The 18,304-nt window shown below is 35.9% G+C and overlaps 1 protein-coding gene across 5 annotated transcripts in view; it reads left to right on the forward strand.

Annotated features, from left to right (window-relative positions):
* CRISPLD1 (cysteine rich secretory protein LCCL domain containing 1) overlaps positions 1-2,881 on the forward strand; it is a 41,900-nt gene extending 39,019 nt beyond the window's left edge. For all 5 annotated transcript variants that reach the window (XM_032182896.1, XM_032182893.1, XM_032182894.1 and 2 more), the window contains one exon: positions 1,484-2,881. In XM_032182896.1, the coding sequence (XP_032038787.1) occupies positions 1,484-1,535 (52 nt within the window). In that variant the 3' untranslated portion in view covers positions 1,536-2,881. The remainder of the gene's footprint in view (positions 1-1,483) is intronic.
* The last annotated feature ends 15,423 nt before the right edge of the window (positions 2,882-18,304 follow it).

Consider the following 18,304-nt stretch of genomic DNA (forward strand, 5'->3'; position numbering starts at 1 on the left):
AGTGATCTATTCTGTCTGAGAGGATCTGCAATAAACAGATCATTACAAATTTACATAGAATCAAATCAGTGAACCTGGTTCATAAATGATATTCACAAAACATTAAACACTTTTTTTTATTATTTTCTATTTTTAATGGTTTTACTGTATTCAGTATAATCAATATCAGTATTCAATATCAGCATTTTTCTGAAAGACATGGAAGTGGTGTGAAAGTTCATTTACTTATACTCAGTGTATTAGCATCCTCTATGATGATAACACATGGCTACATGTTGCAGTTCAAATGTAATTATTTAAAGAACGCTACAGTTTCTATAGGAAGAAAAATAAATGGCCTTAAAAAAAGCCCTTGTGCCACTCTTTCTGTCTTGCAAAGCTAGGAATGTTACCTCTAAAACCAATAAGTTTGTGTGGGAAAAATCTAAAAGAGTATCTTTAGAGAACTTGGATGTAGGAGAAAAAGGATTTTTTCTTATTTTTATTTTATTATTTTTTTTGGGGGGGACATGCCCCTTTACTTCATAAACCTTTATGTAAAGTTAGAAACTTTTAAAATACATCTTTCATTTGCTTCATGAATAACCCCATTTTCCCTATTAATGTCCATTTCCTTCAGAAAGAGTGGTTCCTTACTGACACTTATGTTCTCCACCTAAATCTCCTCACTGAGAAGAAAAGGAATTGAAAAAAAAAATGTTGCAAATTTAATCATTATTTGTACTTTACCATCCCAGTGAAGCCAAAGTCAATGGTTAGGAGAGCAGTTCCATGCAAGTTTTCTGTGAAGCTGAAAAATTGTAATGAAGATTGCAATGCCAGTGCAGACACCATATTCTTCTTTATTTTTGTTCTGTTTTCCTTTCTTAAATAGGTCTCATATATTTTGCAAAATAGAAAATCATGATACCATTAAATATGAAATGTTATATTTTTGTTGTATAAAATAAACCATACTCTACCAAATTTCTCCTTTTTTTTTATTTCTTTTAAAGCCATTTAGCCATTCAGAAGGCTATCAATATTTTAAATATATTTCCTTTGATTTGCAAAATATAAATTCTCTTTAGAAATACGTGCAACCAGTGAACAAGTAATCTCCAGGGTCTAAAAATTATATCAGAATATAGTTATTATATAGAATTATATAGAATAGCCAACATAAGATGCATGCTTTCTCTTTTCCCCCCAAACTTTTTTTAAGAGTTTTGCTTTATTATTTAAAGCTTAATTCTTTTAATTAGAATCAACTTAGGATTTATTGAAATTTTTGTGTTACAATTTGCTCTCAATAATTTTCTTTGAAGAAAAAATAATATGAAAGTTTGGTAATTCAAAAAAAAAAAAAAAAGGTAGTAAAAGTTATGAGTAGTAGACACAGGAAATGTTGCAGGACCCTAGAACTGTATTTAACAATTCAAAAAGAAAAGTCATTGGAGTGTCAGTCTTAAAAATAACTCCAGGAATGTTTTTTGTGTTTCAGTTTACAGAATCCTCCAGGAAGCAAGGCATTCAGAGTATTTGCTGTTGTTTGAGTCTAGCGAGAAAAATGTAAAACAGGCAAGTGAAAACAGAGCACTTGGAAGAGAATAATAGAAGCCATTTCTTGTAATTTCTATAATTTGTATAAAGCTGTAACATTCTTGTACAGAATATATATACTGCTTTCCACCAAAAAAAGTTTAAATTACGTATATATCTTGATGAAAATATCTGTAAAAGTAAACATGGGAGAAAAATTCAGTTGAAAATGTATATTGATATATAACAATATTTTGAATCCTGTGTTAATTATTGCTATATTTTCTTAGCAGTTACTCTTATACAGTTAATTCAAAGCTCATAAATGTTCTGTTTTCTTTATGATATTATTATGGTATTTCAATATGATATTGTATGGTGCTTTATATATGCCACTAACAGTAACCTTAAAACTATACCATAGGGAGGCCTGAGTTTTTATTTCCAATGTACATAAAAGAAGCCATCCTAATAATTCAGTATAATAAATCGTGCCTTAAAGTGAAATAAATATCTATATAACTTTTTGATGATTTACAGTAGCATTAGCCATGCAAGCCTAAATGAAGAGCTAGACTGTTTTCAATTTCACACTAATTGTAACAAGTACAAATACCTATTTTAAAATAAAATAGAAAACATGGAGAAGTCCTGGGTCGTATTAGTATGTTTTTATCTCAAGAAGTATTTCAATGAGAGTGGTCCATTCATGTTTGTTAATTCTTAAATATTTTAAATAAAACATTTATTGGATGCTGGTGAGCTCTTTAGTTCAAGTACCCAATTCATTTATGACCCAGTCCTTCACATGTATTCACCTACCTTGACATGGGAGATTGAGTGAGACGTGTATAACCTTGGAGGATCTGAGTCTAAAAGAAAATTTTCATATTGAGGAATCAAGTAACCTGAAATTAAGGAATTTCATCAGATATACAGTGCAGTTCTGCACACATATGTGCTTTACTTCTACCATGTGACTCATTCAATTTACCAAAATTGGGTTTCAGTAAAACCATAAATTTGTACACATATATAACGATTTGTAAGCTTGAGGGGTTAAGATGTACATGGTATCTGTATACTATACAAAATTGTGAGGGTAAATGTTTAAGAAAATGAAAATGGTAACAAAGGCTAACCTTGCTCCTTATGACCTGGCAAATACTCCTGCAGGCCAGGAAGTATAGTGGTATGGAGCCCATTGACAATACTGTCATTTGTTGCTTCACCATTTAAAAAAATTCATTTATGGTGAACAGCCTTGTGCATTAATTTTACCATATTATGGTATATGAAGAACATGTAATGGTGATACTATGTTTCTTTCTATGAAAAGTGTGTTGTGCTTTAAGACTGAAAAGCTGTTAAACTTTATTTTTGTTATTTTTTTATTTCTGTTGTTGAATTTATTTCCTTTCAACTTGTAAACTGATTCATATTCTTCATATTTCAAAATATTATATTCTGCCTTCTGTTTTGCTACATGTACTACCTCATGTAGTTAGGCAAGCTCTGTTAGTTTTTTAATCTGTTTTGAATAAAATTAATTTACATAATAAGAGTATATTTGACAGACATTATTGTTTAATTGTTTACCCTGCCTCAAGAATTAGAAATAGCAAACACAAGGTTTTCTTTTTTTTCTGAATTAAATGTTGCAAGTGGTAGGACCAAGCAGCAGACATAATCTGAAGTTTTGAAAGCTGTAGAGACAGCATAGGTACACAACTTCTATTAATTACATTAGGAGTTTTATGAAGTCTTCCAGTCATTTTTCAAGTTCTGGCCAGGGTATCTGGGAGCAGATTGCTTTCTCATTTTAATGGGCAATTCTGTCAGAAAGTGACTGTAAAAAAGCAAACAAACAAACAAAAAATGCCACCTTTTTCCAGTTCTATACAGCTCTTTCCTCTTCTGGTAAATGTTGATAGTGTGAAATGTTTCTAGTTACATTTGTTGGAAGCAAGCACTTTAAAGCTCATTCCTACTTTGCCTCATAAGGCTAATGGTCAATTTGGAAGTTCTGGTTGGGATATATGTCTAATTGGTGAGCGAGACAAAAAGTCTTTGTGTAAACCCTTTTTTTTTTTTTTTTTTTAAGGTGGTGACAGGGAAGAGAGCCACTGTAAGAAGTTTTATATACATTGAGCAGTACTATCATTAACCACTGTTCAGAAATGAAAACGTAGCACAAGTAGACTATGACTGTGTTAGAATTCCAAGTCACTCAAAATCTTGAGATAGACTTGCAATACCATGAGTTAAAAACAGAAAAATAATAACACTGTTGCTGTTACCAGAACATAAAGTGGAATAAGGCCACTTCTGAAATCAAGAGGCAGCATCTGAGAAAGACATCTGAAACAAAATAATCTGAAAACACTCATCCTTTGTTTTCCTCAAAAAACCTTTCTTCACAGGCAGGACACTTTCTTGGCTTGGCTTTGCAGGCCAGCAGCTCCTGCTGGTGGGGTCCATGGTGCCCACCATTTGCCTTAGGATGCTTTGGGAAGTCTGTTGGGTGCTTCAGAGTCTTTGTGGTAAGCAAGCTCCCCGCTCTCTGATCAGGCAAATAAGATGCTTCTCTTTCTTTGAACAGAGCAGAGCCTGGTGCTGGGGAAAGACAACAGTCACATATTCACTCATTACCAAACCTTTGTCCCTTTCGGTATATGGATGAAGGGGGTCCTAGGTGGAAACATGGCTACCAGACCAAATTTCTGCCTTTTTTTCTGCCCATTTGTTTTCCTGGACTTTTTTGTTCTTCATGTCTTTTTTATTCTTCTGCATGTCTTTGCTATTTGTCCTCTCTCTCATCTTCAAAGTCTAACCTACATTTGCTGGGAATTTCTTTGCAAGGGGGACAGGAGTGGACCCTTGACACCAAAACAACAAAGTCAGCACATGGTGAATTGGGGGCTACCTCTAGTGTATGTAAGTGGTTGCTGTGAGCAGCTCTGCTAACAAACACAGTCACAAGAAGAAAGGGAGGTGAGTAACTCTTTCTCCTCACATCTGTTGCACAAACTTGGGAGCCCTGTTGCTTTTCCACATGCAATGATTCTAACATATCCAAATATAAATCCGCAGATAACTCTAGCTTCTTAAGAAATTCTCTACTAAATGAACTATCTATGGGTCAAGAAGTAGATATTCTAAAGCAGTTGTATCGTGAGTGAGAGCTACACAATATTTTTGTCTGTACCAAAGCAACTACATGCCAGATGGTCACAACTAATTCACAGAAAGCTCAGATGAGTAACTAGCAGTGTTAAAGAACACATTATAGCATAATGAAAAAAATATAGAAGAAAGTAAACTTCTAAATGCTGAAGAATTGATTGGTTAATCAGAAACTTAGAAAATGATGCTATCAAAATTTAAAAAGGGCATAATCTATAAGAAAGTAGTGCTTAATTCATGCTATTAATAGTTTTTAGCTTGCCTCCCAGAAAAGACCAGTAAGTAGCCAACAGGAATAATTACAATGGATTCAAAACAATCCTCCACCACTAAGTGAGTACATAAATAAGAAACTGTTTTAGTACATTGATATCTGCCGTTTATGATTTTGAAAGAGCTAAAATATTAAGAAATATAAACTTGCTAAGTGTCTGATGACCTTCTCTGTAAGCATCAATTGAGACATTTCTCTGCTATGCTACATCGCTTCTGGATGTAGTAGCTCATTTAATAACTAAACAACAGTTAGTATGAAAGCACGGCGGTATGAAAAACACAAACAGGTAATTCTTTAAAATTATTTAAGAGTGTTATCTTTCTGATAGATGTATGAGGATAGTCCAGTTTAAGGGAAGTTGGAACCCATACTCATACCAACAGACAGCTCATGTACTAGCTGGACATAAACTAAGGAAACTAAGAAACATTTCTTAAACGTTATGGAGAGTGAAGAATTTTAGAGAGTTTACAGACTTCCCTGTGTCCTATTTCTGTGCAGGGGACAGTCAGAAGGTTTTTTTGGGAATTAAGCCTGAAACACAGGTTAGGATAATTTGTTATCTAAGTTTGTGCTTTCTTAACTGAAGAAGTTTCAAATTTTATGTCAATGCTAGACTGAGAGCTGCTTATGGATTATCAGCTGATTTAAAAGAAGAAAAAATAACATCTGCTTTTTTTGCCTGTGTTGGCGCATATGCTCAGCAAAATGCATGACACACTATTTCCTGTAGCAGATATGTAACATAGTTACTCACATAAACAAGGTCTTCTGTGTGGTAATTGCATTTGAAGTATGTTTTGAATTTGACTTAAAACTCAGATAAGCCACCTTCCTGTTCATACACAAGGGAAAGCTTATTTCCTGCAATTTCTGTAGGCATATAAAGGGTCAGATTTAGAAATGTAAATATTTGGAAGTTATAAGGATTATTCATACAGTGCAATATTCTGCTTGTAAATTTATATAAATACTGTATGAAATACTGTACTGTCATGCTTTCTGTCTTAAGGCTTTTCATAGCATCTGTGGAACTCCAGGGAATTAAACAAAGAATGAAAAGCCTGGAGAGTTTCATTTCATTCACTGTATAATATGCATCTTACAAGGCTTTAGATATACAGATGAATCTTTAGTGTTTAGAAAATTGCATTTTTTTTATATGTATCACCATTCTATGATGATTTTATAAAGACATACATTGTGCATATAGGAAAAGTAATCATTATACTGTCAGCCTTAGGTTTAGCCTGTCTTTGCACTCAGGAATAAATTATAAGTATTTTAAATATGGTCACTATATTTCTATATTATATATATTATTTATATATATATATATTTATTTATTTATTTATACTACTTTTATTAAATGACAAGTCCTTGCTATGGGACTGTGAAAATAAAATCAATTGTGATTCCTGCTCTATCTTAACACATGATGATAATGTGACACCTGAAAGTTAAGATCAATTGTTCAATGATACATCTTAAATGTTTTGTTCATCTTACCCTTGTTGCTGGGAGACAGATGTCCACATAATAAAACCATTATAGCATTTTTCAAAAAGTAGTAGTAATGAGTTTTAAATTTTCAGAAGCTAGCAGTACCCAAAAGCACCCAGTCAGACCAGCCTGTTACAATAAGTCAGAGGAAAATACGAGAGATCTAAGGAGGAAAGTAAAGAGCATGTGAACAAAGTGGCCCATCATGATGCTCCTTGTCTTACTATTCACATTGATTTCTGCAATAATTACTCTAGTTACTCAATTCAGTATTTGCCCCCAGTGCTCTATCAAACATTGTTTTTGTCTTCACTAACAATGGTGTGAATGTCTGAAGGCTTGCAATGAAATAGTTGGTAAAGAACTGAGATATGTTTGCCAAACAACATGAATAAATTTGCAATATCGTATTATTTTACACAAAAAATACTTTAGTTGCCAATGCTAATAACTCTTGGGCTTTTAAATTCACTAATTTCGTTTAAAGTGTAAGCACTGTAATGAAATAAAAATGTCAGCACATGCTGACTGAAATTCATCTGTTCAAAAAAAAATAAAAATCAGTTATTTCATCTGAACAGAAATTGCTGTAACTAAATCTAGTATTATTAGCAATAATATTCTTGAAATTTCATTGAATATAAGACTGCTTATGCAGTCTGGATTGGCTTTTAGAAGACATTCACCAAACTTTATTTGGTGTATTTAATTCATTTCTGAATGAATGTTGTTTATGAAGACAATATCCTTATTAGGAATATAATCTTAGAATAAATGCAAGAACTTGCATTAGGTTTGCTTGTGTATCTTTTTGGAATTACTTCCAAAACTCCACAGTATGTGTAGTGATGCTAATCATTCTTAGTATTCTCAAGAAAAAAGAAGTGCTAAGAGGTATCATGTCTTCTAAACTTAGCCTACAGTTTGAAAAACAAGTACTTCAGTTGCCTAATTATTCACTTAGGCTTGTTTATATGCAATGTAAATAGCAAGTTGGCTTTGACTTGTCATAAATTGCTGCTACTGTAGATCCCAAACACAAATTGGAAACAGTTGCTAAATAAATCTCCCTATAGTCAATTCAATCTTCATTCCTTATTTATCTGTTAAAATCCATCTGTTTCTTGTTGGTGGTGGGTGGTTTTTTACATACTGAAAGATCATGTCTTCTGAATAAGCATTTCTTTTATTGTGTCAGAGTGACTCCCAAGATTGTTGGGATGCAGGCAGCACTAAACACAGAATCAGAGCAATCGTTTTATGCAAAAGAACTTAGTCTCAGATTTTGGATTTAGTCCAGTTCTGTACACAAAGAAGTACATTGTATGAGTTGATTTAGTGCTTGCTGCAGTGGAGATGATAGTCCTACTCTGGCATGGCTATAACTGAACTAAGGAATAGTTTTGTGAAATGCTCTGAGCCTTTCTTTCTTATCCAGGAGGAATTATGTGGTAAATTAGATCAGTTTGCATTTTTAAAATAAAGGAATAGCTAAACAGAAGGCTTTGGTGGTTTACTGGTAAAGACTTGCCCTTCTGCTGCTGGTTGAGTGTTTAAGCATGTTGTATCAAACATATCCAGTGATGTGTAGATTGTGCTAATGCAATGATTTTTTGATTGGCAGTAATGTTAAATGAATTCATACTGGGAAGCTTCTCTTCCAGCAGCTTCAAAGCCCACATCATTTCAAATCAGGTTTCCATGAGTTACAAGTCAATTATTTTGTATGTAATTTGTAATTATTTTGCAGTATGTACAAGTTTGTCCTAGGAATTAAGAAGTCACATGTGGAAGGAGATTTGTTGTTGCATCTACTACAACATAAACATATGCTAATGCTTCAGTTCAACTTGTAATTTTTATTACAATCCCTACAATCCCTGGAAAAGTGCTGTCCAATCAAAACAACTAAAATAGTTGGAAGTAAGGAAATAAGGAAAACCAATATTTCTACCATGGTCTCTCAGAAGACATTCGGCTATTAACTTTCTTACATCAAAACAGAATAACTCAGAACCACTCCTATAAAAATTGCAATCTACGACTCCCTAGAAGGCTGTTTCTAACCTAGCATCTTGCTGAGCACTGGTCAACAGGATGGACAAAGTACTTAATGTCTCTTGTAATATACTAAATAACTTAATATCCATAATCTGACACAAAATTAGACTTTAACAAGAAAGACAAGACTGGTTTACAGCTAAAGGCTAGAAGACCTGAGGCCTCAGAGTACATGTGAAATGCCTCTTAAAGAAAAGGAGGACAATGTGGTATATTAGAAGACAAACTTCCATATCTGTATCTAACACATGATCCATGAGTAGAGCTGGTAGATATGCTACAAAAGTACAAAGAATTAGTCTAAATAAAGATTGATTTCAGTACTTCAAAACTTTTGTGTAGTTACCATCTCCAACCAAATAACATTCAAATAAAATTTCAGAGCTAATTGTTTTTTCTTAGATGTGTGAAAATAGGCAAATACCAAGGATAGTGAGGCCAGGAGGAGAACTTGTCTGTAGTTTGACTGGTAGGTGGTAGGATCTTGCTTAGGTATACTATTATATGAATGCTAATCTGATGCTAATCTATTTGATGAAGGTTCACTCATGTGCCCCAAACTCCCTGCAGACAGTTTTCCAGTAAGCTTTGTTCTTTGTGCAAACAAATCAGTTAAATGAGCGTCTGTGTGAGTTACAATTAATTACCTGTTTCGTAGGATTGGCAGATGAAACTGATTTGCACTGACTTTTTGCAAATATGGCTCTAAAGTTATTTAGTGACAATTGCAAGGTGAAATAAGAAATATTCATCGATGGTTCAGGGTGTTCTTGCCTCTTTGTGTTTCAGAAGTACATCTTAAAACTGCTCATAAAACAGCTATACCTTTCAGAATACTCTAATGAAATTAAAACTACTGGGGAATAGAACTACTTTAAGCAGGTTAAATTCTTCAGAAAACAGAACAAAGTGTCCAGTAAGGAGAGGACAGGATGGAGGGTGGTTTGTTTTATAATATTGCCATAGAAGGATTCCCAAATTGCTTAGGTTAGTTAGCAAGTACTTATGAGGTCTTCTAAATGGAACAGTCATCAAGTTTCTCTTAATTTCTAGAACTAAATAGTTTATTATTTAAGTTTGAATATATAAAGATGCCAACCCATCATTTTATTTTGAATTAATTAGGAAGGACTTAAAAATTAACTTAAATTCCTGTAGTCTAATCAACTGAAAACTCTTACCTTTGCTTTATCTCTTCCAGTTACTTCATTGATCCATGAAACCATGTGGTACTCTCCAGACACACAAATTCTCAGACACCGATGTGTTGGGAATGAAAATCCAGAGAATATTAATTGGTAAAGAGTTATAAAGGATGTAATAATGTGGAGGTTAGCCTCACAGTGCAAGGAATGCAGTTTGTGTCCCCAGCAAAGCAAGTTTAAAGGACATAGCTTATTTCTTTCAACCTACCAACAAAATGGTATTGTGTTAGGTGTTATAATGCTGGAAGACTCATTATGCAGTACAACTTCTGGTTTTGACCCTGAAGTTACTAAAAGTATTTGCACAGTTAAAGTTGCTACCCAACTCTCACTCTCGTAACTCATGCCTAGTGACAGAAGTGACTGTAAAATAGAAGTAGTGTCTCTCCTCCCACCTAACCCAGATGCTTTGAGTCTCAGCAAGAGCATAAATGCCTCTTTTTCCTTCCTAGTCAAAGGTGGGAGTTACAAAGAAAGAGAAAATCTTGAGAGGATGTTTCTAGTGATGCTGCATTGCACAGCGGGACAAGAGGAATAGCAGACTCCTTGCAGGGCTCTGTCACTAGAAATGTTCATGTGAGACATGAACAGAGAGGAGAGGAGAGGGAGGGAGGGATAAAAGGAGGGAGATAGAGTACCATGAGCATGTTCAAGCTTGCTAACAAAGGAAGGCTTCTTCAGCACAGTAACAATACTGACAACTGAGAGTTTTTGTTCACATGCAGTTTAGCAAACCATATTATGTAGCAGTCAAGCTGTTTATTATTAGAAAAAAGGCTGAAAATTTGATAAATGAAAGATTGGGTTACCTTCTCAGTTAAATCAGTAAATCAGTTAACAAAATAATCCCAACACCTGTGATACTCCTCAAAAACTGGGATAAGAAGAGCTCTGCTTTTCCAAATTATAAGAATATTTCTGAAAGAAGCAATATGTTCACTAGATTATTGCATCATCATAAATTTTTAGTTATGTCAGTATTTCAAGTGTTTCTAAGCCTGCTCTAAGGAACTTTTGTTTCTAAGCCAGGATTTCAACCTGCTCTAAGGAACCTGCTTTGGCAGGGGGGTTGGACCTGATGGTCTTTCAAGGTCCCTTCCAACCCCTTCAGTTCTGTGATTCTGTAATGAAAGAAGGATCAGCATTGCCTATTCTGAATAATTTCTTACATCAGTACTAGATGTTTTAATAAGGAAACACCTTTATAACAATGTAGCAATGTCATTGGGACAGTCAAGTCTAGGATGATCACAGAATCATGCGATGGTTGAGTTTGGAAGGGACCTCTGGAAGGCCATCTGCTCTAAATCCTCTGCTCAAGGAGGGACACACAGAACAGGCTGTCCAGGACCAAGGCAAGGTGGCTTTAAAAGAGCTCCAAAGAAGGAGATCCCACAACCTCTCTGGGCAACCTGTGCTGGTACTCAGTCACCCACACTATAAAGAAGTGTTTCCTGATGTTCAGAAGGAACATGCTATGTTTTAATTTGTGCCTCTTGTCACCAATGAACAGAGGCTGAATTTACTGAAGGTTCAATCAGCTCACTTTTGCAGACTGTTCAGGTACCTCTGGATGGTTGCACAACTATCTTGTGTATCAACCATCCCTCACAGTTTTCTGAGGCTGTGCAGGGACAGCCAAAAAGAAAGGCCAAAGCTCATCTGGAGCTCAAACTGGCTGCTGCTGTTAAAGATAACAAAAAATGTTTTTATAAATAAATCAACACAAAAAGGAGGACTAAGGAGAATCTCCATCCTTTACTGGATGCGGGGGGAAACTTAGATACAAAAGATGACAAAAAGGCTGAGGTGCTTAATGCCTTCTTTGCCTCAGCCTTTAGCGGCAAGAGCAGTTGTTCTCTGTCACCCAGCACCCTGAGCTGGTGGAAGGGGATGGGGAGGAGAATGTGGCCCTCATAATCAACCAGGAAATGTTTGGTGACCTGCTACAGCACTTGGATGCATGCAAGTCAACAGGGCTGTATGGGATCCACCCAAGGGTACTGAGAGAACTGGCAGAGGAGCTGGGCAAGCCGCTTTCCATCATTTATCAGCAGTCCTGGCTATCAGGGGAGGTCCCAGTCGACTGGCAGCTAGCAAACATGACACCCATCTACAGGAAGGGCTGTAGGGTAGACCCAGGGAACTATAGGCCTGTTAGCTTGACCTCAGTACCAGGGAAGCTCATGGAGCAGATTATCTTGAGTGTTATCACGTGGCATTTGCAGGGCAACCAGGCAATCAGGCCCAGTCAGCATGGGTTTATGAAAGGCAGGTCCTGCTTGACGCACCTGATCTCCTTCTATGATAAAGTGACACACTGGGTGGATGAGGGAAAGGCTGTGCATGTGGTCTCTTCCAACCTAGAAATTCTATGATTCTGTGATTCTGTGTTTACAGAGAATAGGTCACCTGCCTCTCCATTCCCCCTCACGAGGAAGTTGTAGACTGCAATGAGGTCCCCCCTCAGCCTCCTATTCTCCAGGCTGAATAGGCCCAGTGCCCTCAGCTGCTCCTCATACATCTTCCCCATATGGGTCTGCACCACGGGGTCCATCTCTCAGGAGCAAACTGCTCCAACCTGGGTCCCCCACGGGCAGCAGCTCCTGCCAGGTCACCTGCTCCTGCATGGTCTCCTCTCCACAGTCTACAAGTCCAGCCTGGAATCTGCTCCTGCAGGGGTCTTCTATAGGCCGCAGCCTCTGTTGGTGCAGGTCCACCTGCTCCACCGTGGTCTCCTCCACCAGCTGCAGCGTGGAACCCTGCTCCACTGTGGTACTCCGTGGACTGCAACGGGACAGCCTGCTTTTCCGTGGTCCTCACCACAGGCCATAGGGGACTTCTGTTCCAGCACCTGGAGTACCTCTCCCTGTCCTTCTTCACTGACCTTGGCACCTGCAAGGCTGTTCCTCACTCCTCTCACTCTCCCAGCTGCTGTGTGGTGCAGCAGTTTTTTCCCCCCTGACTTAAATATGCTCTCAGAGCAGCACAAAACAACATCATTTATTGGCTCAGCTCTGGTCAGCAGTGGGGCTCTTACCAAACATGGGGCAGCTTCTAGATCCTTCTCACGGAAGCCACCCCTATGGCCCCCTGCTACCAAAACCTTGCCATGTAAACCCACTACAATTGACAAACAACATTCTTTATATTATTCTACAATCATATTTCTATATTATTCTGCATAAATAAAACTTTAAGTCTCATCATATGACTCTTCTAACTGGGTATATGCCTGTGACCTTCATGTAGCTCTAAAGAGTGTCTTCAATTTCCACTGACCAAAAACCCCACTTGAGAACATGTCCTTTACAAAACGGTACAGTCTGTTGACCTTTTTTTTAATTATTTATTTTATTGTTTTTATTTTTTTTTCAAATGGGTGTCATTCAGCCTTGTAATTACTGGCAGATCTCTTCAGACCCGAAGTGTTCTACCAGTCTATTCATACCAATTTACATCAGCCGAAGGCTCAACTCCTATTTAATGTAAAATTGTGAAGCCACTTGCAATAAAATGAGATAATATGCTGCAAAAAGTAAATATTTTCTACATTAGCTCCACAAACAAGTCAGACAGATTTGAATGTGATGAACGAACTGATGTAAGAAAATATTCTTTCTCTGATTTCCCTGGAAATGTTCTGTGTGGAACAGAGGAAGTGAAGCATTCAGGGTTAGAAATGTTGTAGGAAGTGGCATGAATTATAGAACATTCAAAACAATGGGAGATTATTTCAGAGAAAAAAATATAATTAACAAAGGATATACAGATAATTCAAAATACTTCTGTTGGAGGCAGATTATTTACTTCTGTATAACATAAGAATGACTGGCTCTCATTTTGCTTTGAACAGACCAAGCAGGACTGTTCACAATCCTTTGAATCCTATGACTTAGTCTTCTCAGATCTTGCTCGATTTCCTGCACTATACACTTTTTATTGATAGTCTTATCCCCACACTGTTTTCTGAGGGTTTCTGTGCTATAATCCAGTAGTGTATTGCCCTCTGGATGCCATTTTTTTTACATAGCAAGCTGACTAATCTTGGTACCTCCTACTTCTTTGAATAGCATTAATACATGAAGACAACAGAACATCTTCCAAACAATGGTGAATTTACTTTGCCCAAAGGAACAGAGCAGACAGGGGAATGAATTCACTGTCTCTCTGCCCAAGATATTTCCTGGACCTGGTATTTCCTGCCTTCCCTTCTGTGGGCTGTTCTCAATCTTGGTATGGCCAAATCTTTTGCGTGTGGAGTTACCATCTATGGCTTTAAGTCAGTCTCTATGCTTGATAGAGTTGATAATGCTCTTGACCTCCTTCCTCAAGGGCAGAAATGTCCTGGTAAAATGATCAGGGTTTCTTGGTTTCAGCCTTTATTAAAAACAAAATCTGCTAATTTTACTGTCAAGTAGGGAAGCAACTCCATGGCCCGTTGTCCCATCTGTTTTCAAGATGCATAGCTGAGACATTTCTGTCTCGATCTTGCTTCATTTTCCACTTTGGTAAATGTATTACTCAAGAAAAATAACATCAACATTTAAACATAATGATTTTAAAAAGCTCAAGCCAGATTTTCAGCTGGTGTTAATCAGGACAACTCTTGACTTCAAGGGATGTTTGCTAATTTATACAAGCTGATGGTGTAGTCTACAGTCTTCAAAAATAAACAGAAAATAAACATTGGCAAAGCTTCTTAAAAGGACATTTAATTTGGATTCATAGTCTGTCACCTCCATAAACTTATACACCAGAACATGCTTGGCTTCCTGTTCCCAGGCTCATTTCCTGGCCAACAACACAAAATGGTAACACAGGAAGCAAACAAGACTCTTTTTAAATTCATGGTATTTTAAAAGATTTACTACTAATGAAATAACCATTTGATATCACCTGATTATACAATAGAGCATATCACTTCAAGGATGGGGATTTCAGGAAACAAAGCAAGACAGAATTCGATTTGCTGCATGGATGGGATAGAAATTCTAGCCTGCACCATGAAGCAATTTTACTGTCCTTACTTTTCTTTGCTTGTGAGAGAGGAGCTCTTTTGGAAACCCCTGCAGAGCCCCAAGCACACAGGCTATTTATGTGGGCTGAATGCAGAACCAGAATTTAACCAAAGCACAGTAAAAATAATGGATAACACCAGCTGCTTAGAGCAGTCTCACACAAAGTAATAGGTACTTGTTTTTAAAGGCGTAAGGGACTCATGTTGAGTCAGTTCTCAGTAATATTTTGCCTGGCCCCAAAAGCATCTCAGATCCCATAGGAGTTCTCTTATTTTTCATGTGCATCTAGTAAATATTTATGGAGACTGAACAAGGACTTCTTTAAATTAGTTGTGTGGATTTAGTCTCTGCTATTATTAGGTGAAATGCAGATTACATCCTATGATTATGTATGAAACTGCAAAATCTAAACCTCTCATCTATAGCACAGCTTCAGAAATACTCAGAGGGCAAGATATACACACATTGTTTCCCATTAGTCAGGACAAAGTCCAGTGATGCAAATGATCCAAAAGTAACATTCAGCCAACAGTGGTGGGGTTTTTGTTTGGTTGGTTTGGTTTTAAATATATACTTATATGTATGTCTTAGTTTATCATGTTCTCTACATTTAGGGACAGATTTTTTAAAAAGTCTAATTTTTGGATTACATGTTTTTAAAGTGCAGGTGATGACAATAATATCAGAATGAAAGAACACCTAATATACCTACAATCCATCTGTCATTCATGAAATAGATGTGATCACAGTTATTTTGAAAACCTAGTCATTATAAATGCATCCCCTTGGGTAGAAAATAGCTACACCCAATCATGCACACATTTAAATTGCAGTAGTGAAACTAACAATGTGATAGTCATATTCTTTTCTGTTCATTTTAATCAGCCTTTATCGACAATATAATTTTTATTGGTAATAGCAAACCACTATATATATCTACATATATAAATATATATATATGCATATTGAATAATAATAATAATAATAATAATAATAATAATAATAATAATAATAATAATAATAATAATAATAATAATAATAATAATATACAATAATATATGCATAATAATAATATAATACATAATATTACATAAATATATATATTTAAGCAGAGAACGCTTAGGGGCACATAAGAGAAAAAGAAAAAATGAAAATCTATCTTTTATATACTGGCAGGATTATTTCTGTATTAAAATGTGCAACAAATGTTGCACTTTCTATTTTAGTGAATTAACCACAAACTCATGATTTTCTGTTACTGTGGTTGTTCCTGTCAGGAATTCTCCCAGTATTTTGTAAACAAATTTTGGTCTTCCTATTATTTACAAAACTTCACTGTATTTTTATTCTATAACTAACTTTCATATGAGACAACAGAAAAGGAGAATAATGATAATGAGTCCTGAATACTGATGTACCTATGTGAATGACCTTCACAGCAGATTGACCTGATACTTGAGATGAACTTTCATTCCTTAAAGTTACAAGGCTCAGGAAAATGCAGCATTGCAATGAAACTCAGACTAACACTTGTCATCAGGAGTTGTCTCACACTGCATTGTAATACTTGGCATGTGTGTCTTAGAAGATGACAGCACTCCACAACTCTCTAAGTAATGGTATATGGACCAGGGCTGGGGAGCCAGTAGGCCAGTTTTATAGGTCCCTCCTCAGCCAGGAGCAGCATCTCTGAGGTTACGCCAGTGAACCCTAACACCAGGCACAATTGAAGGTACAAGAAAATATGCATGCTACAATACAAAGATGAACAAAGTAGTTGACAGATTTAGAGACAGATATGCAAAAATGGGGCTGGGGATAGGGAGAGTGGTGGTAGTGATGGTGGAATTATGGCTCTTTATACTTTTGATCTGTTCCAGAAGGCAGTCCATTAATTTCATGAAGCTGAAAGGCTGTTAGCCTTTTCCTGTGGCTCTCACAGATGGGTTTTACACAAAATTTTACCTCTGAGCATTGCTTTTCCTGAGTGCCACCTGCAGCTGGGAATCTGTATCCCCTTTGCCTTTGGCTTTTTATTTTCATTTTATTCTTATTCCTTGCTTCAGTCCCAAAGATTCCTTGTGATTCGTGCAACATAATACTTGAGGTAGCTTAACACTTCTCTTGAGAATTAATGGTTTTCCTTACCTGACTCAGAAATGCTGCTGTTCCTTGGGAAGCAGAACCATTTTCTAAGCAGACAGTAAATAAAAGATAACAATCAGCCTAACATTAATTTAGTTGAAATAAACCATTTGCCCACTGTTGAAAACTATACTATCATATACTGAAGTGTTTTTCGAATCTCAGTAATAAGTTAGTACACGCAATATTATAATTTATATAAGCACTATTAACCATTGCATTTCACAGAATCACAGAACAGTGAAGGTTGGAGGGAACCTCAGGAGGTCATCTGTTCTTGGTTGCCCGGGACCATGTCCATATGGCTTCTGAAAATATTCATAGCCTCTCTGGGCAACCTGTGCTGGTGCACAGTCACTTAATGCAAACATATGGAAAAAAATGTATGCAAGACAATACTGTCTTTGTTCCAGTGACAAAAACATTACAGTAACTAAAACACTCTGAGGTGCTAGTGGGTTTCTAATGGACCACCCCAAAACCTAGGTTTGAAGGATACTGTGACACTTACATAAATGTAGAAATAGATTAAATACAATGACAAATATTTTTAAGATAATTAAGTTGCTACATAGCTTAGGTCTGAATAAGTATTTTAAAGTACAGCTTTACTGCAATTTTTAAAAATTCCAATTCACTTATCTCTATATTTTTTTTATCTTCCAAGCAATGAAAAAAAAGAAATTACAAGATCTTTCCTTTTTTTTCCTTACCATTACAAAATAAAATGCATCATCAAACCAAGGCTGTCACACAGCTGGCACAAATCAAATTAAAAACAAAACAAGAGTTTCAAACCTGAGGGCAAAACAAATAAGATATTTATGACACTTTTACCCAATTTATGACTCACTTTTTATATATTTGAGGTGTGGTTAAAATTTGGACTTTTTTTTTTTTTTAACTTGAAAAATAATCCCGTATTTTTTCATAATGTCCTTTGTTATTAACATAATTTTACTCTCCCCCATTCTTTAATATTTTTGTTTCTTATTTAATTTATTGTTTGAACTTTCCCAGTGTTCCCATAATGAGATGAAAGACCTTCTTTAATACCAAAAATATAAATACACATTAACCAGTGAACTTTCCTGACTCTACTGGTGGTAACATTTCCAAAAAATTCTGTTATGTTAATTAGCTATGGCCTACCACCCTTAACAAACTTTTCATTAAACTGGTTTGGATTTCTTTTCTTTTTACTTTTGGGCTTTTTTGTTTGTTTGGTTTGTTTATTTTGTCTTGTTTTTCCCTCAGATGCTTTCCATCGCATCATTTTAAGTAATTCCCGGAATTCTTCCTTCCAAAGTTTAGTAAACTATATAGTTTCAATTTCCTGTGAATTGATTTGCTGTGGCTAAAGTCTCTCAGTGGACATATGATGC

Source organism: Aythya fuligula, chromosome 2 (assembly GCF_009819795.1).
Source record: "Aythya fuligula isolate bAytFul2 chromosome 2, bAytFul2.pri, whole genome shotgun sequence".
NCBI classification, from domain to species: domain Eukaryota; kingdom Metazoa; phylum Chordata; class Aves; order Anseriformes; family Anatidae; genus Aythya; species Aythya fuligula.